The sequence below is a fragment of the Mustela erminea genome, chromosome 6, assembly GCF_009829155.1.
Source record: "Mustela erminea isolate mMusErm1 chromosome 6, mMusErm1.Pri, whole genome shotgun sequence".
Taxonomy (NCBI): Eukaryota; Metazoa; Chordata; class Mammalia; order Carnivora; family Mustelidae; genus Mustela; species Mustela erminea.
The window spans coordinates 89,443,396-89,469,081 of NC_045619.1; the positions used below are offsets into that span (position 1 = coordinate 89,443,396).

At 46.4% G+C, this 25,686-nt stretch overlaps 1 protein-coding gene across 1 annotated transcript in view; it reads left to right on the forward strand.

The window, feature by feature from the left end:
• The window catches only part of NCKAP1L (NCK associated protein 1 like), a 38,052-nt gene extending 12,858 nt beyond the window's left edge, over positions 1–25,194 (forward strand). Inside the window, exons 12-31 of the mRNA XM_032348484.1 lie at positions 223–332; positions 493–625; positions 1,013–1,094; positions 1,276–1,334; positions 1,794–1,939; positions 3,031–3,163; positions 3,450–3,569; positions 5,921–6,066; positions 6,397–6,528; positions 7,628–7,846; positions 9,695–9,825; positions 12,942–13,039; positions 13,161–13,254; positions 13,411–13,493; positions 13,766–13,846; positions 16,400–16,493; positions 17,367–17,483; positions 18,074–18,183; positions 20,163–20,252; positions 23,730–25,194. Of these exons, the coding sequence (XP_032204375.1) occupies positions 223–332; positions 493–625; positions 1,013–1,094; positions 1,276–1,334; positions 1,794–1,939; positions 3,031–3,163; positions 3,450–3,569; positions 5,921–6,066; positions 6,397–6,528; positions 7,628–7,846; positions 9,695–9,825; positions 12,942–13,039; positions 13,161–13,254; positions 13,411–13,493; positions 13,766–13,846; positions 16,400–16,493; positions 17,367–17,483; positions 18,074–18,183; positions 20,163–20,252; positions 23,730–23,861 (2,310 nt within the window). The 3' untranslated portion in view covers positions 23,862–25,194. The remainder of the gene's footprint in view (positions 1–222; positions 333–492; positions 626–1,012; positions 1,095–1,275; positions 1,335–1,793; positions 1,940–3,030; positions 3,164–3,449; positions 3,570–5,920; positions 6,067–6,396; positions 6,529–7,627; positions 7,847–9,694; positions 9,826–12,941; positions 13,040–13,160; positions 13,255–13,410; positions 13,494–13,765; positions 13,847–16,399; positions 16,494–17,366; positions 17,484–18,073; positions 18,184–20,162; positions 20,253–23,729) is intronic.
• Positions 25,195–25,686: the final 492 nt, after the last annotated feature.

Genomic DNA, 25,686 nt, shown 5'->3' on the forward strand with positions numbered 1-25,686 from the left:
TAGGATGAAAAAGAATCGGCTGTGCGCTAATGTCAACATATGACCATATCTGATTCTGTTTCCTATGGGTTTTTTTTTGCGGGTCTCTGTGTTCATTATTGGACACTATTGCTGGGGTTGGCTACACAATGGTATCCATCCATGTTTTGTCATGATAGTTCTTTGTGCTTTGAAATCTGTTTTCCAGGTTGAAAATTCTCATAGACCCTGTCCTCTCCTTAGGCCCTTTATGTTTTCATGGCCCTGTCCTTCATCCGTGATGAGGTAACCTGGCTAGTTCGCCACACAGAAAACGTCACCAAGACAAAGACCCCTGAGGACTATGCTGACTCGTTAGTACTCAACATGGTTAAGAATCTTGACCTTAGATGGCCCAGGGAAAGGGACAGGGAGACATCAAATGACCTGGGAGGTCTCAGTGTCTGCATTGCCTTTGTCTCAGTTGATATTTCTAGTCTCTAAATCTCCCTGTTCTCACCCTTGACTTCGTAGAAGCATTGCAGAACTGCTTTTCCTGTTGGAGGAGATCAGGGCTCTGGTCCGAAGACACATCAAAGTGATACAGCAATACCACCTTCAGTACCTGGCTAGATTTGATGCTCTTGTGCTGAGTGACGTCATTCAAGTAAGTTCAGTTGCCTCTACTTTGGAAAGGTCAGGGTGATGCCCAGTCATTTCCCCTTGGGGGCCACCCTGGCTGAGTCTCATGCTCTGTAGATTGTGTGTCAAAAAGCCCGATTTTCTTCTCTACATTTGGTAAAAGAGGAAAGAAAAACCACGAATAATCTCCACAGTCTTTTTTTTTCCCCCTCCTACATGAAGCTACATAGAAATAGCAGAGAAAAATAAAGAGAAATTGGGTTTAGCAAGACAGGGAAGCCTCTTGCTTAGCTCTTTCTCTGTGGTGCTTAGCAGCTCTTGTATCTTTATGCACGGAGTGAGAATTCTGGTTCTTGATTCTATCCTGGTGGAAACTCTACCTGCTTGATGGCAACTCCAACTTCTCTTTTAGAACCTGTCTGTGTGTCCTGAGGAGGAGTCCATTATAATGTCCTCATTCGTCAGTACTCTCTCCTCCCTGAATCTCAAACAAGGTAACTGGAGGGTCGTGGAGGAGGAGAGGTCTATATAAGAGCAAACATCTATTGTTCTAGAAATATTGATCCCAAGCCAGGGAATGGGACAATAAGACTTTGAAAAGGACCTACCATTCTGTGGAGTTGGATATAGGGTGCTGTTTTCTTATTTTCTTTTGAACTTCTGTTTTTCTTGCAGTTGAGAGTGGAGAAAAATTTGAATTCTCTGGTTTGAGGCTGGACTGGTTCCGTCTACAGGTAGGTCTATTCCTGCTAATGGTTCTCCATTCTGAGAGTTCTCCCTCCCCAACAATCCCTTCTGTTTTATTTCCTAATCTCTACTGTATAGAGTGTTTCAACATTGAAAACTGCTGGTTGAAGGGCACCTTGGCTCAGTTGGTTAAGCATCTGCGTTTGGCTCGGGTCATGATCTTAGGGTCCCAGGATCAAGCCCTACATCAGGCTCTCGGCTCAGTGGGGAGCCTGCTTTTCCCTCTTCCTCTGCCTGCCACTAACCCTGTTTATGCTCTCCTTCACTCTCTCTCTCTCTCCATTTCAAATAAATAAATAAAATCTAAAAAAAAAAAAAAAAGTAAGAAAGAAAGAAAGAAAACTGCTGATTGGCAGGACAAACCCTAGCCAAACTGTAGTTCCAAGGTGGACAGTTCTTTTCATTGATCTTGTTCTTCTTCATTCTTTTCCCAACACCAACCATAGGCATATACCAGTGTGGCTAAGGCTCCCTTGCACCTGCACGAGAACGCTGACTTAGCCAAGGTGATGAACCTCATCGTCTTTCACTCCCGAATGCTGGACTCAGTAGAGAACATACTGGTGGAAACTTCTGACTTGTCTACTTTCTGGTATGTCCTTCCTCCAAGCTCTTTATCGTTTGACCTGATCTCTTCCCTGGCCTCTGTGGAGAATAGCAGTTCCTTCCTATAGATGGGAAAACCTTTTATCTTTGGGGCCTCCTTACAGACAGATGCTCCAACTCTCTCATTCCAGCTTCTACTAAGTGATAGGAATTTGAGGATGGCTTCTTTTTGTTTTGGCTTTCTTTAGGATAATTACTTGGGATAAATCATTAGTGTGGCTTTTCCCACATTATTATCTTTGGAAACTTCTTCAGCTTCTTTTTATTCTTGGGACATTGTGATTTAAAAGAGACATGGAAAATGTGGAATTTTAGTAAAGAGAGCTGAAAATAATTGAGAGAGCTGGAGAACAGGGTCTTTGGAGGATGAAACTTAGTTTGTCTTCCTAGGTATCATTCAGCATTTATCAAGTGCCCACTGTTGTACATAACTGTGTCCTTTGGCAGATCAAACAAGCAGCACAATATGTTGACTCTGCTTTCTGCATTCCGTGTAGGTGGAGATATAAACACTCAAATGTGAAAAGGACATCAACATATTAATTGCAAACATAAGAAAGTGTATAAAGAGTGCATGACGTTGAGAGGATATAGGGTTGAGGAAAGATTAGTATCACCGAATTAACCTGAGAAAATTTCCTGAAGCCTGATTGGGCAATTTTTGGGAGGGATGTGGATTAATATTACTGGAAGAATGGCCCAAATTGTACAGAGGTTCTGAGGGAAGAATAGCAAATTTTGTATAGGGGAGCGAAGATCCGCTCTAAACTGCCATGGGGTCCAGAATAAAGGTCTAAAACTGTTAGGTTTCTTGGTTTCCTGTCTATGTTAAGAGTAGGGAAATTGTAGGGCACCTGGCTGGCTCAGTCAGTAGAGCATATGACTTGTTCTCCGGTTCATGAGTTCAAGTCCCATGTTGGGCATAGACCTCACTTAGAAAAAACAAAAAAGAGTATGGAAATGAAGGAGGGAGGGGTAAAGCTCAGTAAATATTTGCTGAAAGAATGAATATTCTTTCTGCCTGGAAGGAATCAGCACCTAACCCTGGTTCTAAGTCTCCTTCCCCTTTCTCTTCAGCTTCCATCTCCGCACCTTTGAGAAGATGTTTGCCATGACCCTGGAGGAGCCTACCATGTTGCGTTATGCCATTGCTTTCCCCCTGATTTGCGCTCATTTTGTCCACTGCACACATGAGATGTGCCCAGAGGAGGTGGGTTCCCTGGACTCCAAGCTCTACCATTCCTCTAATCACATCTCAACCTTATTCCCCAAAACATAATTCCAAACGCTGGTTTTGGTCATAAGAAGGGCACATAGGTATGTGACATGTGTCCCTAAATATCTCAGCTTGATGTAGAATGTGTCCTATCTCTGGGTCTGAGTTTCTTCTTCTGTAGAAGGAGTGGCAGCTCAGGCCAGGGGATCAGAGCAGATTATGAGGAAGAAGTGGCTGTTTTGGTGATGACAGTTTCTTCCTCGCTTCCTTTTCCCCAAAGTACCCCCACCTGAAGAACCACGGCCTTCATCACTGCAACTCCTTCCTGGAAGAGCTGGCCAAGCAGACCAGCAACTGCGTCCTAGAGATCTGTGCTGAACAACGAAACCTGAGTGAGCAGGTAGGCTCAGAGTTCTGTCTCTATTTCAGTTTCCCTCTGTTTCCCTTGTCTTCCTCTCAAACACCCAAGTTCTCTAGCCCTGTCTCCCAAGTAGGGCTAGGGCTTTTGTGTACTTGAGTTTATGGCAGGTTTCTTTTCTTGGTGTAACCCTTCAGTCTTTACTCCTTTACTCCCTCAGGACTAGATAGAGGTGTCTAAAAATACTCTTATTTGAACAGCTGCACACCAGCAAAATCTGTGCTCTCATTTGAAGACTTCTGGGAGATGAGTTAACGTTCTGACTTCGTTCCTCTCCTCTCTCTGCTCTGTGTACACATAGTTAGGACAGTGGTCCCTGACATCACATCTTGTCTCCCCTTTCTGTCCATCTGCACCCTAATCTGGGGCCCTGTGAACATTTCCAGGCCCCTCCTCTGTGTTTATCCTCAGGACTACTTTCTGGTCCTTATCTGCTTGTTTTCCCCTCTCTCCCTTTCCTTGACTGACTCATACATAGCACCTGGTCATGCTGAACTCAATCTAAATCTCAGAAAATTTGAAAATGAGGAGCTTCTTCTGCTGTTGCCCTGGAGTCTTCTAGGTTTCCTAGACTACCCACCCTTCCTGGGTTTGAGTCAGGTTTTGTAGCAACTTTGGGAGAAGGATGAGCCAGGATGTGTGTGTGTGTGTGTGTGTGTGTGTGTGTGTGTGTGTGTGTGCATGTGCGTGCATGTTGTGTATACATATGGACAGTTAATATTATTACTTACATAACCTTTCCATCTTCTCATATGTAAAATGTGCATAAAAATAGTTCCTTCATAGAGATATCCTAGCGATGAAATGAAGTTGAGCATGTTAAATATTTAGTACACGGCTCTCAGTAGATGTTAGCTGCAATATTATTTGGTACTTACTGGGCTCTAAACTCTGTGCTGGGTTTTAGGATGGGCCCCAGAAGGAGGTGACACAATCCCTGCCCTTGGGGGAATGTCCTGATTTAAGGGAAAAAGGAATACAAATACATATTAGAAAGAAATTTAAATAAGGAATGCAAAGAAGATAGGCAAGTAAGTAAGATTATGAGTATATTCATCACTCAATTTGAATACCTACTACATGCAAGGGACACACTTAAAGAGATTTGCTCAGTGCTCCATCAAGGATGACGAAAACATGATATGAGTCATTGTTTTCTCACACACCAGAACTTTTGCAACCAAGTGAGTGTTGCTCCCTCCGTAATTATCGTTTCCAATAAGTAATTGGTGATGTTGCCATTACTAATGGGGTTATGTCTTTTACTACATTCAGAAATGACTGCAGATATTTTGGCACCATTTCAGGGTTGACATATCTTTAGTGTCGCATCTTTTAGTGTGACTGTGAAGTAACAAAACCAGTTTTCTCATGGCTCTTATGTTGTTCTGAGAGTAATCCTGAGTGGGGAGTTTCCAGACATGTTCTGCACATGCTCAGCAGCATTGGGTTAAATGGAGAGGGTTCTAAGATGATTACCTTGAAGAAGATACTGGAATATATAATGCTGTCTTACATTTTCTGTGCAGCTGACTGGGTATCTTGGTTGAGAGAAGGGATACAGAATTGGTGTTTAAACTATCCAGCAAGAGGGGCGCCTGGATGGTTCAGTAGGTTAAGCCTCTGCCTTTGGCTCAGGTCATGGTCTCAGGGTCCTGGAATTGAGCCCCGCATTGGGCTCTCTGCTCAGCAGGGAGCCTGTTTCCCCCCTCTCTCTGCCTGCCTCTCTGCCTACTTGTGGTCTCTCTTTCTCTGTCAAATAAATAAATAAAATCTTTAAAAAAAAAAAAAAACTACCTAGCAAGAAATATGCTATCTTGTTAAAAAAAAAAAAAATGGAAAAAGAGTTCTGGTCATGTTGTGAGCTCTGAGTCTCTGGAGAACTGCGGTAGCATGGGTAGCTGACTCCATGGGATGGAATATATGGAAATGTAGATGGTCATTCCATACAAGCAAAAAACAACTCTCTCCTCAGGTTGGAAGATTCAAGAAAGTGCAGTTGAGTGGAGCTCTTAGATCCTATTCTTTTACTTGAATTTTTTCATAAGGAAGGACTCTTTCTCAGGATGTGGGCAGGGACTTGATGATCTGATCCATAAAAGACACTGCCATTTTGAGCCGTTGAGCCCTAACCATGAGGGATATTTAGGAAAAACTGAAAGAAGAGTGTGCAGTTCAAGTGGGCCCCCCTTGGAGGAAGAGATGCTAGAAGCAAAGAAAGAGAAAGGCAGAAAATGAAAAAAGAGAGCTTAGTGGAGGGCCTGTTAGATGAGCTTCTTGACAGTTCTAGGAAGGAATCTCATTTCTCTACTCACTTGTGCCTGTTCCTATAGCTCCTGCCTAAGCACTGTGCTACTACCATCAGCAAGGCCAAGAATAAGAAAACAGTGAAGCAGAAGCAGACCCCCAGGAAAGGAGAGCCTGAGAGGGACAAGCCTGGAGCTGAGAGTCACCGGAAGAATCGCTGCATTGTCACCAAGTGAGGATCTGGGCCCTTGAGGGCCAAGGTGGCACTCCTCAAAGAAGGGAGAGCAAGGAAGAGGGAAGGAGGTATAGCAAGGGAACATGGAAATGGTGGTGAGGAACGACAGAGAGTGGGGAAAGTATTTACATGTGAATTTTCTCCTTTGCCTTTGAAGGCAGCATCAGTGTGTACTGGTCTAGGAGTCCTAGAAGATGAAAGGGTCTGAGGGTCACATATCCTTCCCAGATATGAGCAGGTAGCGCCAGACCCTGGTGCTCATCAAGGCTCATTTTGACGGGCCTTTGATTGGTAATCAAGGCTCATTTTACTTTCTCAATTTCCCAGCATGGACAAGCTACACTTAAACTTGACAGAATTGGCACTGACAATGAATCATGTACACAGCTTCTCTGTGTTTGAACATACCATCTTCCCTTCTGAGTATCTCAGCAGCCATCTGGAGGCCAGACTCAACAGGTACCATTCTTTCCTTGTCTTCTATGCTGGCCTAGTAGGATTATTCTGAAAGCTGGATTCTGTTCGATTCATCTTGGTGGTCATTCTGATGTGGCTGATCTGGCATAGGCCTCAAGTATCTTTATTAAAATCGAACTAACGAAAAGCGTCTGAGACTTTCTACAGGCAGTTTTGGGGGACAACCAGAACTGATCACCACTGGCTTAGTAGAGTGAGAGGGGTTTTTGCAGTCAGCAGACCTGTGTTGACATCCTGGCCCTCGGGAAATACACTGGAGCAAGGATTCTGACTTTTTGAGCCTTAGTTTCCAACCTTTTAAATAAGGATAATGATATTTACCTTATGATGAGAATTACCTTGTAATTGAGCATTGGTATAAAATTAAAGGTAATACATAATGAGTATAAATTTCCTGACATATATAGATTTTGATAAAATAGATTCCCTTCCTTCCACTGTGCCTCTCTTTTCACTACCCCGTGAGGTAGGAGGAACATTTCTGATACTGGATTTGAGCACTACAGTTAGCAATTAGGGAAATGAGTGGAAGAATTATTTTGAATAATCCCCTAGTCTTCTATGTTTTGTTTTGAAATATGTAGTATATTCCCTCAAGTTGCCAGGGAATGCCCACTTGAGAAAGTGACATTTGAGTAAACTCCTGAAGGAAGTGAGGAAGCCAAGTGTGTGACGATCTGGGAAAAGAGCATTCTAGATAGAGGAACTAGCCAATGCAAAGGCTCTGAGGTGGGAGCCTACCTGGAATGTTCCAGGGACACAGGGGAGGCCAGCAGGCCTGGAGCAGAAGCAGCCAGGGCAAATGGGTCGTATGTGAGGTTAAAGAGGTTGGGAGAGTGGCACACTGTGTAGGTGTTTCTGTGTCATCGTAAGCACTTTGACTTTTATTCTGAGTGGGAGGGGGGACCTGGGCAGGGTTTGAGCAGAGCAGGAATGATAAAGTACCTACCTTATTGGGTTGCTATGAGATTTAAAGGAGATCCTATTTGTAGTTAAATCACAGCACCGTGCCTGGAAGCAGTAGAAATGTGCCATTACTGTGTTTGATATTGTGACTGTGATTATGATTTTTGTCACCCAGAGCCATTGTGTGGCTGGCGGGCTACAACGCCACGACCCAGGAGATCGCAAGGCCTTCTGAGCTGCTGGCAGGAGTCAAAGCATATATCAGTTTCATACAGACACTGGCCCAGTTTGTGGGTGTTGATGTTTCCCGAGTCATCCGCAATGCCCTCCTCCAGCAGACACAGCCACTGGATTCTTGTGGGGAACAGACGATTACCACTCTCTACACAAATTGGTCAGTGTTGCTTATCCTCTTCCACCTCCTTACCTCTTTGTTAGGACTTTTTTCATTACATGGTCAGAACTCGGTCCAGGCATTTTAGCTCCCAGGGTCACAGACCCCCAAATATAGGCTTCTTTCTGCTTGAGGACTAGAGCCATAAGCGGGAGGGCAAACCCAGATCCCCTTCTGTCCACAGGGGACCTTCCGTGTAACATCCATTCATCTACTCTGCAGAAATTTGAACTTTGTCCTCCCCCACTCTTTTTTAAGATTTATTTATTTATTTCAGACAGAGAGAGAAAGAGAGAGAGAGAGAGCACGTGCACTAGTACTTTGGTGCAAGTGGGGGGAGGGGCTCAGGGAGAGGGAGAGGGTCCCAAGCAGACTCCCCATTGAACATGTGGCCCAATCCAGTGTTGGATCCCTTGACCTGAGAACATGACCCTGAGATCAAGACCTGAGCTGAAATCAACAGCTGGACGCTTAACTGACGGAGCCACCCAGACGCCCCTGACCCTTTTCCTCTTAAGCTCCAGTTCTTAATCTTCCTTTTCTGGATTCTCACTGTTTTAATTTCAAATGCTCTCTCTTCCTCTTTCTGAAGTTCTTTTATTTCTCTTTTTGTTCAGCTTCTTTCCCTGAAAACTATCTAACACCGTATCTCCAGAATACTGTTGCCTCACCTCTGACATGAGCATGTCAAGTCTAACAGATTGCTTTGAATAGGAAGGGACCCTCCTCTCCAAAATGAGAGGAGGTAGGAATTAGCAATATTTCCTTGAGGCTGTAAGGATGGAAAGGAGCTGGAGTCCTACCTCCCCAAGCCACTGGGTGGCGCTCTGATTCCAATATCAGTTCAGCAGGAGCCTGGCAGCTAATAACCCCCTGAGCTGGGGAAAGACTGGCAGGTGGCCACCCCCTACTTCCACCTGATCACTGCCCCAATAAAATCTTATTTGTAATGTAAAATCTCCCAGGTTCAAAATTTTGACAACAAATTCAAATTAAAAGAAAAAATAAACTCACCTTTGATGGCTGGGTTTGGCCCACCCGTGGTTAGCTTGTGACTTATGTAGGACCTGGGCCCAAAACCAGTGGCTGGGTGAGTGGCGTCCGTGCCCTCCTTTGCTGATAGTGGCTGGAGGCCTTTCCTTTTTTTTTTTTTTTTTCTTTTAAAGATTTTATTTATTTATTTGACAGAGAGAGACACAGTGAGAGAGGAACACAAGCAGTGAGAGTGGGAGAGGGAGAAGCAGAAGCAGGGAGGCCAATATGGAGCTCGAGCCCAGTACCCTGGGATCATGACCCCAAGCCCCTGGGGGGTTTTCCAGCTTGCCTGGAGGTCGGGGGAAATATCTGGAGACCGGATATCCAGTGTTCACGAGGCTTCTGTCTGTGCGGGAGGTCTGACTTAGGATCTGCTTCCAGAATCCTAGGTTATCGGTCCAATGTTCTCACTGGGGAGGTTGAGGCTAAGTATGTTTCAAAGGATCCCAATTAGTAGGAATTTTTTTCTTGTCAGTTTGGGCTTGTCTTACCTGACAGAGAAAGGCCAAGGGTGAGGGGCGAGAACAGTTGGAAAAAGAGCAGGGGCTGAGGGAGGGAGTGCCCACTGTTACATTTGACAGCCCAGTGAAATACCCTGTAGATTGGAGGAGAAGCGGAATTACATTACTGCCAGTTGTTTTTGAGCCAATAGCTTGGGGTGATAATTAGAGTGTTTTACTGTCTTCTTTGAGTCTCTTCTCCCCACCCCAGCCTTTGGCAGAGTTTCTCTTCCTGAGCCCAGTGGCAGTGGTAGGGAGCAATGGAGAAAGGATTGAATGCTAATCTTGTGTGTTTTCTTGGCCAATCTTGTAGGTACCTAGAAAGTCTGCTTCGACAGGCGAGCAGTGGGACCATCATCCTCTCCCCAGCCATGCAGGCCTTCATCAGCCTTCCCAGAGAGGGGGAGCAGAACTTCAGCGCAGAGGAGTTCTCTGACATCTCTGGTGAGTCCAGGGCCTGGTCTCCTTGCAAGGAGCTGAGCCTTTCCCCTCAGTACAGGACCTCAGCCTACAGAACTCATCTAAATTCTCCTACCTTCCCAGAGGCTCATTCTGTATGCTCCTCGGCATCTCTGTGAGATTACATGTTAGGGACAATAAAGAGAATCCTAAGTGAGACCCAGAATTGAGGAGTGGCCTGGGGGTGGCAGGTGGAGAGGGAAAATGGGGGGAGATGTAGGAGCTAGACAGGGCACTCAAGTCAGTGAAAGGGTTTAATTTTAGAAGAGTGGTGAATATTTTCCATTTCTACACAGAATAAAGAGTGGGGCATATAATGAGGTGTAAAGGATAAATGTAAGGCGGACATTCTGATATTTGGAATTATTAAATAGAGTTCTGATGTCATGGCATCTTCTATCTTAGGGATAAATTTTAGGGCCTTACTTAGCCAGAGCTTGGATTGCTAATGTGTAACAATGATGATAAAATAACAGATGATGTTCATTGTGGGCTAAGTTCTGAACGGTTCACATGTATTAGTTCCTTTAATCCTCACAATGGCTTTGAGATAGGTACTCTCATTACCGTCATTTTACAGACGAGGACACGGAGACCCAGAGAGCTGAAGGAGCTTGCTTAAAGTCACCCATTCATAAATGGTAGAACTGGGATTTCAACTCAAGGCAGTCAAGTTCTACAACCTGGGTGCTTAGTTATATGTAGTGCTGCCTCCCAACGTGTAGATGTGCTTTGGTGTCTCCAGGCCAGTGGGAAACAATTGTGGACTGAATGAGTTCTCTTTTTTAAAGAGGGCTGGCAGCCATACAGATCCTTTCAATGGATTTGTTTTACCGACTGATTGATGAACTATTGTACTGCTTCCACCTTCCTCTCACCTCCGTATAAATCATGGATCCTGCATGTTGTCTGGGGCATGTGGGGGATCTTTCCATGATCCTGCCTTCTCCATTCTTCCCTTCCTTGGTTGAGGGGAGGTGTTATGGAAGAGCACACAGCTCTGTTGTCCAACTCCGTCCCCTTCTTACCCTCAGTCATACTCCATCAGTAAGCAGACCCTACTCTTTGCCCGTTGGAGGTTTCAGATGTCCCCTCTCATCAGCTCCACCCACAAACTGTAGGCAGCATCTAAAATCAGCTTTAGGTCTTGCTGACAACTGATGAGCAGCAGGAGGTAAGGCTGGTTCCCCCTTCTACCACCCCCACCCCAATTTCCCTGAGTTACCATGGTGATGGGGCAATGCTACTGTAAAAATAGATAGATGGAAAGAGAAGGATGCCCCAGGGTTGCGAGCCTGGAGTTGAGAAGACTAGAGTAAGGAACACTGGTGGATCTGAGATGGGGGATGGGTGTGTCTTCTCTCTAGAGCAGGCAGTTCTGCTCCTCTTTCTCTCTGCCAGCCATTTTAGCATTAGCAAGTTGACCAGGTAGGAAGTGTTTTTTCTAGTTCTCAACTCAGTTCTTCCTACTGTAAATAGGAGAGGCCTATGGGTAGTATTTCATCCAGATAGGGGCTCTCACCAGTTCCACTTCCTCTGTCCTTGGTAGACCCCAAGATCAACTGGGCCTGACTTCAAGGACTAGAGGGTGAGCCTTGATGTCTTCCCCTCTGACCTCTTATTAACTATATTAAACTCAATTTTCTGCTACTGGTCTCTTGAGGTTACTTTTGGTCTCTCACGGTTTTCTCTCCTGGGATGGCCCACGGCCAAAGATCATCCACGAGCTCCTTCCTATTTGGATTTGTCTCTAGTGTTTCTTTCTTTCTTTTTTTTAAGATTTTATTTATTTACTTGACAGAGACAGAGAAATCACAGGTAGGCAGAGAGACAGACAGGGAGAGAAGGGGAAGTAGGTTCTCTGCTGAGCAGAAAGCCCAATGCGGGGCTCTATCCCAGGACTCTGAGATCATGACCTGAGCCGAAGGCAGAGGCTTAACCCATTGAGCCATCCAGGTGCCCCTCTAGTGTTTCTAACAGGGGATTTCCCCAGCCAGGTTTCATTTAATTCACAAACAGCCAGAGACAGGGTGGGTAGGGATAGATAACGCATCTGGGCAGACTAGAGGAGGAGGGATTCAGAGGAAGAAACAACTGGGATTCTGGGGATGTGTGTTGATTACAAAAAAGAAAAGGTAGCTCAAGGATAGAAAAATCTGGACAGTGAGGGAAGCAGAGGTGGGGAACATCGAAGACCCCAGACCTTAGATAAGGAACTGGTTGTGGTATCTACAGTAAGGGGCAGTAGGACATCACGGTAGGTTTCAGGTACCAGCCCTTAACCTGGGTAAGTGACCTTCGACAAGCACTTAATTAACTCTCCCATGTCTGTTAAACCAGAAGGATGTGTCATATACTTCAGAGGGCTGTCAATAATTATCATAATGGCAGTCCTTTAATCATAAATATTTATGTTTCTTTTTTTAAAAAGATTTTATTTATTTATTTGACAGAGAGAGAGATCACAAGTAGGCAGAGAGGCAGGCAGAGAGAGAGGAGGAAGCAGGCTCCCCACTGAGCGGAGAGCCCAATGTGGGACTCGATCCCAGGACCCTGAGATTATGACCTGAGCCAATGGCAGCGGCTTAACCCACTGAGCCACCCAGGCACCCTATCTATAAGTTTCTAAGGTTTTTATAATGGTATCTTATTTACTCTCATATCAACTCTGTGAAATATTCAGGGCAAATACTAACTTCTTCATTTTACAGAGAAGTAAACTGAGGCTCAGATAGGATCAGTGACTTGTTTAAGGTCTTACAGCTCATAAAGTTAGTACAGCTAGCCCAGCAAGAGCAACCCAGGTACCACAGGAAGGGACTTGGAAAAGTGTAGATTTCTGGAAGAATATAAAGTAAATATCACTTGTGGTAAATCTTTGTGTGAGGTACCAGAGGGGAGAAGCTGATTCGTCTCACAGGCAGACCAGACCTGTCACCAGAATAATTTCGCAGGACTTCAGGCCACTTTTGCTCCCCAACTTCCCACTTCCTTTCCTGGATGAAAGTCATTGTCAATGTTCAGAATACTCTCTACCTGTGTTGTCCACATCCCAGTGCCCCCTAAAGCCCCCCTCCTGGACCTCTATAACTCTCTTGCAGAGATGCGGGCCTTGGCTGAACTCCTGGGCCCCTATGGCATGAAGTTCCTGAGTGAAAACCTGATGTGGCATGTGACCTCTCAGATTGTGGAACTGAAGGTACTCTGGAAGCCAGGCCTGGGGCAAGGGATAGGAGTAGGAGATGGAGGTGGGTGGTGGGTGGGAAGAGATACCACGGTTTCATCTTTCCCTGCTTAATGTCCCTGTGTCCTGGCTGCAGAAGCTGGTGGTGGAAAACATGGATGTACTTGTTCAGATCAGATCCAACTTCAGCAAGACTGATTTGATGGCTTCTCTGCTGCCCCAGCTGACAGGTGAGCACCTTCCTGACGGGAGAAGGAACTGTGGAATGGCATTGCTAGATGACAGGGGTCTGGGGAGGAGATCTGGGGGCTGGGCTGGGTCCGCAGAAGCAAAGCTATCATTGTTCTTCTAAGTTCTACATTTCCAACGCTCTCCATTCTCCTCAGGGGCTGATAACGTGCTGAAGCGCATGACCATCATTGGAGTTATCCTCACTTTTAGGGCCATGGCCCAAGAGGGACTTCGGGAGGTGAGCTGGGACCTCTGAGGGAGGGGTTGGTATGACAAGTCGTGGAAACGTATGGTGAGCATTGAGGAGAAAGGAGGAACTTAATTTGGTAGAGGTCCTAGAAGATCTCTGGGGATACACGAGTGCAGAAACCTAGGGGCAGACTGAAAGGGACAGTGTGGGAGGCTGGTGGGGTCCTCGCCTAAGTCTCGGCCCTTTTTTTGTTAGTTTCCATCTATCTCTGAAGGTATGGGCCCTGTCCTGGGGACTCATTTATCTTCTCTCTCTTCCAGGTGTTCTCCTCCCACTGCCCATTTCTTATGGGTCCCATCGAGTGCCTGAAGGAGTTTGTCACTCCAGACACAGACATCAAGGTACGGGACAGTGCGAGGTAGGATCCACTTAGGAGATTTTGTTGTTGAAAAGGATGTAGCCAGGGCTTTTGTAAGGGCATGGGGCGGCTCTGAGGAATACTGTAGGGAGACGAGGCAGCATTTGAATATGAAAGCACTGGAAGAGATTTTGTGGAGTGAGGAGCACTGGTCGGACAATATTCTTGGAGAGAGAGGCCAGAGCTGGGGACACATGAGGGGTTGGTGAAATGTGGAAGCCTGGCTGACCTGTGGGAGGTGGGGAAACATTGCTGGGGAAAGCTAAGATCTAGGATAGTATCTGTAGGTTTCCCCCTAAAGTGTGCAAATTAGATACCCTCTTCAGTCAGGAGCTTAGGTACTTCTTTGTAAAAAGATTTATTGCTTCCATCCCCACCCACCCTGCCTGCGCTCAGAGTTGCCTTTTTTCCTGGCCCTTCCTTTTTCTTTGCTCTAAAACCTTTTGGTTCCTCTACATCAGGGTCACCTGGCTCAGGCCCCCATTTACTACAGAAATGTAAGAAGGAAGGGCTTCTGCAGGCACACTGAGTAAACAACCATTTTTCTGCACCTCCCACATGTCTGCTGCATCTTTTTGTCTTTTGAATCACCTCAAACAAACAAGTCTCTTAGGTAGGATATATAGCCAAAGGCTGGGAACAAGAGCATTCAAAGGCATAGAACAGGGCACTTCTCTTACAACTGATTCCTTTAACAGAGAGAGGCCTATGATTAAGAGGGAACTGGTTAGCAGAAAAAATTAAAATTAGATATTGAGAGGGGTGCCTGGGTGGCTCAGTCGGTTAAGTGACTGCCTTTGGCTTAGGTCATGACCCTAGGGTCCTGGGATTGAGCCCCACATTGGGCCCCCTGCTCAGTGGAGGGCCTGCTTTTCCCTCTCCCTCTGCCTTCTGCTCTGCCTGCTTGTGCTCTCTCTCAATCTCTCTGTCAAATAAAGAAATAAAATCTTTTAAAAAAATTAGGTATTTGGGGAAAACTTCCTTACGTTGAGATAAAAAAATCTGTGAAATCTCCCCCTCTCTCTGCCCGATGTTAAGGGTGAAGCAGTCATGGGAGCCGTGTGGGTTTGAATGGCTGCTCCTTCTGACCGTTCTTTCATGATGAACCTGGCTTTCTGGCAGCTGCCGATGCTGGGAACGAATGATCTAGACTGTCAAGAGCTTGTCTACCCGTATCTCCTGGGCAGCACTGAGTTTTAGGCTCTGCCTGCTTGTGAAAATAAGCAGGTTGGAGCAGAGAAGGGGGGGGACGGTGGCCTGTCCATCAGAGATTCTGTTATGCCTGAGAGGAATGTGAAGATTAGGGAAAGAGAAAACAGGAGCCCCTTCAGTCATCCCTTTCTTTCTCAGAACATCACACAGGTTGTGGATCAGATCCCTGATCTCCCCAGCCACGGTTACCATGAGCACGGTCATTTAGCTAAAGGGAATTTAAAATAAAGGGCAGTGTGGAACGTGGCAAAGCTTTGCCTTCTATGTGTAGATGGAGGAAAGGAATAAGGTTTATTGATCTATTAGTGACTCTGAGTGTGTAGGGTAGATGTTTTATACAAGTGGTCTAGTTTAATCTCTACAACAACTCTGTGAGGGATTATCAACCCAGTTTTACAGATGAGAAAATTGAGACTCAAAGAGGTGAAGTAATTTTTAGTCAAGGTCACACATTTATAAAGTGGTCCTTCTGGGATTTGAACCCAGAGCTTCTCACTCCAAGGCCTTTTTCTCCCCTTGGAGGCCATGAGGTTTTTTTGTTTTTTTTTAAGATTTTATTTATTTATTTGACAAATACAGATCACAAGTAGGCAGAAAGGCAGGCAGAGAGAGAGAGAGAAGGAAGCAGGCTCCCTGCTGAGCAGAGAGCCCGATGTGGGGCTCGATCCCAGGACCCTGGGATCATGACCTGAGCGGAAGGCAGAGGCTTTAACCCACTGAGCCATCCAGGCGCCCCGGCCATGAGGTTTTAAAGGATTGTTTTCTAGGTGGTGAGACGAGCCATAGGTCTTCGCTCCCCTCTGAAAAACTAACTGCTCACACCAGGCCGCTGTGTGAGCCACGCTAAGCCAGTGGTGTTACTAAAGGAGGGAGAGATGGGTTTGGGCTGAGGTGTTTGAGGAGGGCTTCACAGACCCTATGAGATTTGAGTTAAGCCTCAAAGGACAGGTGTCACCTAGCTATAAGTAGAGGACAGGAAGGGACACTGTGGAAGAGGGACGCACATGAACCAAAGTCTGGAAGTCAGGAAGTGAGGTGTAGTTTGAAGACAGTGCATCGGTAACCCGGGCCAGGTGGATTGTAGGAAGCACCTGAGGGAAAAATAGCAAGTCGATGGGTACTATGGGGTATCTCAATGCTGAACAAAAGCATTTGTGCCTTTCCCCTGTAGGTTATGGAAAGCCATGAAAGGAATACCTAGATAAAATGATAGCACACCAGAAGTCTAGGATCTGTGATCCAGGAATCCCCAGCTCCCTCTAGCTTCTGTCAAACACTTCTCTCCTGGGAATCCTGTCCAGAATGTTGTTTTCTTCTCTACTAGGTGACCCTGAGTGTCTTTGAGCTGGCTTCTGCTGCAGGAGTGGGCTGTGACATTGACCCAGCCCTGGTGGCTGCTATCGCCAATCTGAAAGCTGGTAAAATTGGGGGAACTGGGCAAGGGAGGGCTTGGGCTGTATTTCTAGGTGGGCAAATGTCAATGTCAAAGAAGCCTTTATTTAGGATTCTGAATTCTGAGCACATAAGCTGGGAGCTAAAGAAAGACTGAAAATGTAGTCCCTAACCCCCAGAAAATACTTAGGCAATTTAGACCCCTAGCCAGGTTCCAACCAATGGACCTGTCAGTTGACTAAAAAATATTAAATGAGGGTCTCTTTGATGCTTGACAAGGCCTCAGAGGAACTTATAATCTAGTAGGGGAAATCAGGTTAATTCAAATGAAACCAAGAGAAAGCCATCCGCAGTCACATAAGATTTCAGGCTGAGCTGTGTGGTATACATCTAGGTTCCCCAGAGTGATCTGGTACCCTCCCTTCCCACAGAATCACCCTGACCCTACTCACTTCTTCCCCTGGTCTCCCATTGTCTCTGACATTTCACATTTCTTACGCGCACTCAGAATGGGATGAAACCAAGGGGCTGGCATTAAGCCCTTTCCAAACTGCTAGACTAGCCCTTCTCTCTTGGTTTCATGAGCCTCTTTCCTCTCCTTCCTGCCTCTCCCTCCATTCCATCTGGCAGCTGACAGTGAACTCTGACCACTTGTCTGCAGAGCCCTTCGCTAAGAGCTCTGCTCCAGTCACCAGAGGAGGCCTCTAGGATTGGGCCCCTCATGGCAAGTGGGGGGCTAATCCTGTCCCCTTCAGCAATGACTTGCCTGGAGTGCTTTTGAAAGTGTTTCATAGATGTTTCCTTATGTGACCCCCACAGTTCTGTGAATAGGGTCTCTGTAGAAGATAACTCCTGTTTGCTGACCTTACTTCTCTCTTTACTATTTTCCATCTTACCAGATACTTCATCCCCTGAGGAAGAATATAAGGTGGCCTGCCTGCTCTTGATCTTTCTTGCAGTTTCCCTCCCACTCCTGGCCACTGACCCCTCTTCCTTCTACAGTATTGAGACGGATGGTAAGTAAGGACTACTCTGAGTAGTTTGAGCAACCAGTACTATTTAGGTCAGTCTCCTGGGGTAGGGAGATGAAGATGGATACATTTACCTGGAGAATCCAGGCTTCTGACTCGGGTATAAAAAGTTCTGTTTCGGGCGCCTGGGTGGCTCAGTGGGTTAAGCCGCTGCCTTCTGCTCAGGTCATGATCTCAGGGTCCTGGGATCGAGTCCCGCATCGGGCTCTCTGCTCAGCAGGGAGCCTGCTTCCCTCTCTCTCTCTCTGCCTGCCTCTCCATCTACTTGTGATTTCTCTCTGTCAAATAAATAAATAAAATCTTTAAAAAAAAAAAGTTCTGTTTCAAGAAATACATGAGAATGAACTATCCGTAAAATTCAATTCCAGTGGAAATTTTTAGGAATATCTTTCTCCTAATATCCTAACCATGTCCTCATATTTCTTAGGTATATCATTCCCCACACTCCTCCTAGTGCTTTTGGTGTCAAACAGGGGTGGCCTAGCCTGGAAAACAGAGAGACGACCAGCTGGGCTCAACCTGGGGCAGCTCACTGTATTCCCTTTTGTTTCTCTCTCCTGTCAATCATAACCTAGGTTACAACAACAATATTCACTGCTTGACCAAAGCCATCATCCAGGTGTCTGCTGCCCTCTTCACACTCTACAACAAGAACATTGAAACTCACCTCAAGGAGTTTCTGGTGGTAAGTGGCCCTAGGCTATAAGGCATGGGAGGTTCTAAAGTCTTTGGGGATGAAATGGAAGATTGCAAAGTCCAGCGGGAACTGGTGTGACTTCAGTCCATAGATAGTCCTTGTTGAGCGGGTCTTGGGAGTCTAACCTCTCCCCTAATTCATTCAGTGAGTGAGTGGCCACTCGGTGAAAGGCAGGAGTTTCTTCTAAATTCCCTGAGAGCTGGTGTTTCAGCCTCTGCCGGACTACTTGGAAAGAGCATTGGACTGAGCCAGCGAATCTGAGTTCTAGTTCCGGATCTGCCACTAAGATGCGTGTGACCTCTGAAGAACCAAACTTTTGGGATCTCATTTTGCCCATTTATTAAATAGGGAGGTTAAACTGAATCTATGATTCACTACGTTGGGGTGCCTTAGACTATCACAGGGAGCTTGTTGAAATAGAGATTCCTGATCCTTATGCCAGATGTACTGAATTAGAATATCCCAGGGTAAGGAGTCCAGGCCTCTGTTTTTTAAAAAATTAATAAATTGATTTTTAAATAAAAATAGATAATTGTTTACTTTTATTAATAAATTCGTGACCCGAGCTCATGATCCTGAGCCAAGATGAAGAGTCGGAGGCTTAACCGACTGAGCCACCCAGGTGCCCCAGGCCTCTGTTTTTAATAAAGTCTCCCAGAGATCAGCTGCACGATCAAGTTGGAGATGCTGAGTTTTAGAGCCTTTAAGGCCCTTTCTAACTCTAATCTTGACAGAAAAGTCAAATTTTTTCCACATTCTCAAATTGGAGCATAAATAAGAATCACTACTGAATTTCTGATTCAGTAGACTTGAGGTGGGGCTGGAAAATTTGCATTTCCAAGTTCCCAGGGGATGCTGATACTGTTCATCCTGGGATTTCACTTTGAGAATCCCTGGTCTCCATTTCTAGGACTGGAGCTTTTAACCAGGCAGCTGATTCTACAGCAGGTCACATCCAATTTATTCAAGAAAAAAATTGTTTTAGAAAACATTTTTAGCCAAAGTTTGACTCCCTGTAGCTATCACCATTGATCTTAGTTTTGCCTCTGGAAAAACACAGAATAAGTAATCTCTTTCCATTGTTGAAAGAGGCCCTGGAGTTTTCCATCTTAGTCCTCCATGGAGGAATTCCATCCATATACTTTTGATACATGGTCCATTACCCACTGCCAGCTTGAGCATTCTCAGAATGGGGAGCTTACGCCTTTGCAAGGCATGGGACTGACTTAAGAACTAGGGCCTCCTTTGTCTCCTTTTAGGAGCAAACACACTAGATCATATTCTCTCTGGAATCATACCATTATGCTGGAAGCTGAGTTAGAGGGTCTCCATTTAAATGGGGTCAGCCAGCCAATCTGAATGGGTTCTGAGCCTCTTAGATATGAAGAATATTCACAGCAGATCTCTAAGATGGGGTGAGAAGGGACCTGCTTCTCCTTTTTCCCATTTGCCCTGTTTGTTTGCAAAATGAGAGTAACCTGGGCCTGGGGTACAGTTAATCATGTCTCTTCCTCCTCCTTATTTGATCTGTTGGGGGCCTGGAGGTGAACGGGAGGGGAACAGCCACTTGGGAGTTGACAGGAGGAGAATTCGAAGAGCTCTGCATCTGAATCAGAGGCCCAGCCCTGTCTCTAGTCCTGTGGGGAGTCAGCTGTAAACAGCTTGGTGACACTGCTGTCTGAAGGCTGCCTAGGAAAAGAGATTAAGCTCCTGCCTTTGCTCTAGGTTCTGTGCTCAGCCCTTTCGATCTCTCCCCAAGCAGCCTGCTGCTGTCTGCCCTGCCTGGTTTACAGGCAATGTGTGGCTCTCAAGCCAAGGGGTTTGCTCCTTTTCCACTGGGAGTCTCCAGGAACATCCCAGCACTTCTTAACTCCCCTCCTTGATCTTTTCTTAACTTCCTGTAGCCCGAGGCTATCCTACTCTGACCTCCATAAAAATCTGCTTTCTTACAAATTCTTCCCCTACAGGTGGCCTCTGTCAGCCTCTTGCAGCTTGGCCAGGAGACTGACAAGCTTAAAACACGAAATCGGGAATCCATTTCTCTGCTCATGCGCTTGGTATGTATCTGGTTTAAGTTGGTCTGGGCACAGAGAGAGCAAAGGCCAGACGGGGGACCCCTTTTGAGGGTTTCTGGGTCTCTGCCATTGTCATCACTCAAAAGCACGAACTCAGAACTGAAATCTACCTGACTCTCTGGATCTAGGCCTCACATTCTGGTTAACATTCCAGACTTGTCCTGTACTCCCAAGGTAGAGTCTTCGATGACTTCCTCTGTAGCACAGGGCCTTCCTGGCCGCTGGCTGACTGGGCCCTTTTTTCTCAAATCTGACCTGCTGGGGCAGCTGTGTCCCTCATTGGTTACTGCTGGTTCACTTCCTGTTTGATTTTACTTGACCACTCCCTACTGCTGCATGTCTTGTCCTTAAAAAGTACTGTGGAGAGAGGGTGCTGAATAACACAGAGAGGAATGGGGGGAGGGGAGATGGGGGCTCAGAAGAGGGAAGGAATTTTCAATGAAGAGCTGCAAGACAGAGAGCCAGGTGGGCCGTGAATCAGGCAGCTCCTATCTCTTTCCTCCCAAGCTGTGGGCTTTTCGCTACTTTGGCAGAAAGTTCTGGGAACTCTGACTCAGTTAACTTAAAAAAATCTTTTCCTCATGACCCTGTTTTCCTCTTCAACATGCTTACTCACTCTTTCGCTCTAAAAGTCTGAGTCTCCAGGTTCGTGCGGCACTGAGATACAGTCAGGAGGACTCCCGCCCTTGTGTTTCAGAGGCCTCCGGCCTGCGGGGACAGGCCAGTGCTCCACCCGGAAGTCCACGCTAAAGATTTCTAGGACCTCGGAATTCTCCACTAAGTGGCTGCAGCCTATCTGCAGGGCTTACGCAGAGTTGGTGCCGAGCTTCTTCCCCGAGTCCATCCTGCCAAGGCAGGCAGTGCTGCTGGTGCCTGTACCCCTAGTGCCAAGGGACCTATGGCTGGAGTTCAGAGGCACAGATGGGAATTCCGAATGTGTCCACAAATGCCCCGCAAACCGGGCTGGTCCACTCCACCTTGTTCTCGGAGAACTCTGAAGAGTCCTAAGAATTCTGAATTCAAACCTGGCCTTTCATGAAATTATAAAGGGAGATTGTGAAGAAAAAGAACAAACTAGTTTGTTTGATTTATTTAGTCCCATGCTACGTAGGCTTCCTTTTGCACTCTCTGCCAGGCCCACAGATGTTAGGCGCAGACAAGCCTGGGCCTCCCTCTGGGTCTCCTGTAAGTGCACAGGCATCAAGTAGGAGCTGTCTCAGCTAGACACAGCTGGAGAAAGGCCTCGATTGGACTAAGGATTATGATGGAAACAAGAGGAGAACGGATGTGAGGGCTGTGTGGGGGTGTGCGGTGAGGGGAGAGAGCTCAGTAGAGACAGATGAGGCCAAATGCCAGGAGTATGCTAGAAAGGGCACAATCTTTGGAGCAGCATGGCCTTGGGCAATCTAATTAACTTTCCTGAGACTCTGGTTTTTTATCCATCAAAGTGGGCAATAATCCTTTTGACGAAGTGGTTAGGATTCATAAGAAAATATATGTGAAAGTGCCTAGGATGTAATAGATGCTCAGTGAATGTTAGTCCTCTCTCTCTGCTGCTTGTTTTAGTTTCTGGATGATTTAGTTGTGCTCCTTCCTATCCTTGGGCAGTTTTCACCTCTGTAAGGTTGGAGGTGGCGATTCTGTGTTGCCGCTCAGGCGTGCCTCCTCCTGCTTTGTCGCTCTCCTCCACCCTCCCATGTGGGAAGGTTTCTGCCCCTGGTGGCATCATGGTGAGGCTGCAGAGTAGCTGGGACAGAGCTAGGACCAGGCACTTTCTGTGAAAGGGAGAGACCAGGGGACTAGCTGCTGTAAAGCAATTTAAATGCAAATATTTTCTTACAGAAATACAGGAGAAGGAACTGTATTTTGAGTTAAGAGGCGACTCATGTAGTACCAGCTCCTGGCCAGGCCCTTCTCTCCCTGGGGTCTTTCTGTCTTGGCTGTGAAGCCTGGGCAGTGCCCATGCCCCCCGGGCAGCCGGCTACTTCTTGGCATGGTTACATCGGGAGAGGAGATGATTCTCTGAGAATTGTGGAATCCTAGATGTCAGGATGAGATCAGATCCTGGCTGTTAGTCCAGTCCTTACAACTGATAGGTGAAGGAACTGAGGAGAGGGAAGGAAAGACGACATTCAAGGTCTCCCCCAAAATCTGTGGGCAGATTTGGGCCGAGAACCTAAGTTGCTCAGCCTTTGCTGTAGGGCTGTTTCCACTGCCTTGAATTTCCTCCAGTTAGGAGCCTTGTGATTTTCCGTGCTTAATGGAGCAAACACTAGGAAGTCTTGGGCCTGTGGATCCTTCTTGAAGCTATCACTCATTTCCTTGTACCTGAGGGTCATATCCCAGAAAAGAGACCTTATTTCTCTCCTGGCTTAAGGTTTGAAAGTCTTGCCTGGCCAGAAATTCCTTCTGTTAACCAGCCTAAGATCCGAGCTACCCATCCTGGCCGACTTTTCCTTCAGCCTGCAGTGCCTGTTCCTCTGAGGCTGATGTGTGTATCGTGTGTGCCTGTATTTGAGAATAACAGAATCTCCGACATTTTAAAACTTGAAAGAGAGACAACCATGTTAGAGTCCATAAGGTTAATTCTCTTTCTTGAGTGAATTTTCAGGATTTGAAACACCAGACATTTTGGGGAGGGCCCATCTGTGTGAATTGCCAGAGGATATGGGACACTTCTCTCCAGTGTGTGTTTTTTAGTCCCACAACTGCGTGGATGAGGAGGGCACTGAGGGAAGCACCACGCCCTGTTCCTTCCTCAGGGATGGGACCCTCTAGCACAATGCTAGGTTGTGGGGCTCTTTGCTAATATGCCCCCTGCCCCCTGCCCTCCACTGCTACCCTCAGTCTTATCCAGGCATCTCGAGCTATCTTTCTGCTTGGCTGTGGGGGCTGCTGGGATTACCACAGCACACAGGCTTCTAATTAAACTAATTAATCATGCCTGCTCCTTTATGCAGCATCCTTACTGCTCCCCAAGCACTGTACTGAGGGAGGGAGGATACTGAGACCCAGCACAAGAGGACCCATGTGGATTCCAGGCCCTTCTTTCTTGGCCTGCCATGGTGATTGTTTCCTTCTCTGCAAAGCTTTGTCATTAGCACTTTAATCCAACCTTACTTGCTTCCATGCTGCCCGCCACATTTGGTTTGGCATCCAGAATGGGAGAGAATGGGAGTCTTTCTGCCAGCAGAGAAGTGATTCTTTCCTTCCTTCTGCTCCTGAGTCCTTCATATAACCCTGATAAGGGGCCCAGGGACCATTATAATGAAGCCGAAGAGGCCACATTGCTTTCCTAAAGCTAAACCAAGTGTGGGAAGAAGGGGGTGTATGATTTGGAACGTTGTTCACTCATAACTCTAAGGGCCTCCAAGGGCCTAGGGAACTGAGTGAAGGAACAGGGTATCACAGAGTTATATGCTAGCTGTGGTTCTCATCTCTTGACCTGTTCTTTTCCAGGTAGTGGAGGAGTCCTCCTTCCTGACCCTGGACATGTTGGAGTCCTGTTTCCCTTATGTCCTGCTTCGAAATGCCTACCGGGAAGTATCCCGGGCCTTCCACCTGAACCGAGTGGCAGCCAGTACCCACTGAAGGACCCTTTGGACCTACCTAGACCCATGAAGCTACAGCTGTTTTCTCAAGAGATGGGCTCAGGAGTCAGAGCTGATGAACAAACATATGGAGGAATAGTCCAGGGCTGAGAAATCATAGAGAAATGGGTCAGGCTGGCTGGGGGTGGGGTTGGGGGTGGGGGTGAAGGACAGTTTATTGGAAAAGTGAGGGAATTGGGGACCACGTGTGTGAATTTTTACCATGAAAAGCACGAGTGACACGCAAGTATGTTTTCTTTTGTGACTAGCACTTGAGCTCTGACTGGCATGGGTCTCTCGACCTTCATCATGATTCTAGGCTAATGCTGGCGGGCAGAGATGATCAATCATCATATTAAACCATAATGAGCTTATAATCCTCCCACTGGAGCTGCTATTGTCTCCTGCACATTCATTAGGACGATTATCTCCTCTCTTCCTTTTCCAAATGTGTTCAGCAAACATTCAGCTTGCTCCTACTGCAAAGCAGCAGCAAAGGAACTCCCTTTTTCCTTTGTGGGGCTCTCTCAGGAGTCGTAGGTCTTGTCCTCTGCCCCCAGCTCTACTGCGTCCATGGGCAGTGAGAGGTTATCACTGGCCCCAGCCCCCCTCACCTGCTCTCCCACACCTTGTGGGGAACCAGTAAGTTCTTCCATCTGTTTCGCTGGAACCCCGCCTGCTTTTTCTTTGCCATCACTACAACCCAGAGCAGAGGGTCAGTCTAGCTGATATGAGGTCACATGACAACTAATTGGATCAGAGTCATGTGGGTCTCCCTCCCAGATCATTTGGGGGTACTCTCCCTCCTATCTGGAGCCACTAATTTAACCCAAATCCCCTTGTCATCCTGGGTACAGCTGTTGCTCCAGGCAGGGATTTCTCTTCTAGATCTTAAACTTCATAGACCTCATTAGATTATAGGGCCCTGAAAGTGGGTATACTTGAGGGAGTACAAGCTGTTTCAACTTGGGCCTTTTCTGCACTAATTAGAATTTCAAGTGTCACAATGCCTGGGGCGTTCAAGATAGCACTAAAGCTGATTTAGTTAACTCCATGGCAGGAAACAGTGGCCCCATCCATCATTTTGGTGCACCCATGGCCAGGGAGGACTGGAGCAACAGATCTTGTGTCACAGGTTGAGAGTTGTTGAAGTGTGCAAATATAATTAACTAGCTGATTAATTAGGGTCATGTCCATATTTGCATGATAAAAAAGGAAGCAATTGTTGGTTTTTAGCAAAACCATCTGGGGCTCATTAAAGCCATTTGATAGCTGTTTTGGGACTTTGTATGCATGTTTGATCTTTATTTCTCAAGACCCAGGCTCAGTCAATACTTTTTAAACTTGGGACTCATAACTGATACACAAGCTTTTCTTAACAACGATTGTCTGCTCTTTAGGATAGAAGCAACAGAGCATCCAGCTTCATGACATCAGCTGGTTGGCCTTCTTTGCTATGGAAGGGCTGTTATGTTCTAAAGGAGTGATTCAGGGTCAGGCCTTTTGAGACTGAGGGCAAAGTTGATGAGCAAGGAAAGGCTCAGAAGCATCTGAATGACTCCTCCTAGACCCTCCCCTCTCTTCTGGGATCTTGTTCTTGAGGAAATGGAGACCTCTGTTCCATGCATGTGAAAAGCTACTTGAGAGGAGCCTCCCAGGGGATAGCGTAAGTTTCTGCAGGGGCTAGAGGGTAGACATGATCCTTTTTTTTTTTTTTTTTAAGATTTTTATTTATTTATTTGACAGATAGAGATCACAAGAAGGCAGAGAGGCAGGCAGAGAGAGAGAGAGAGAGAGAGAGAGAGGAGGAAGCAGGCTCCCCGCTG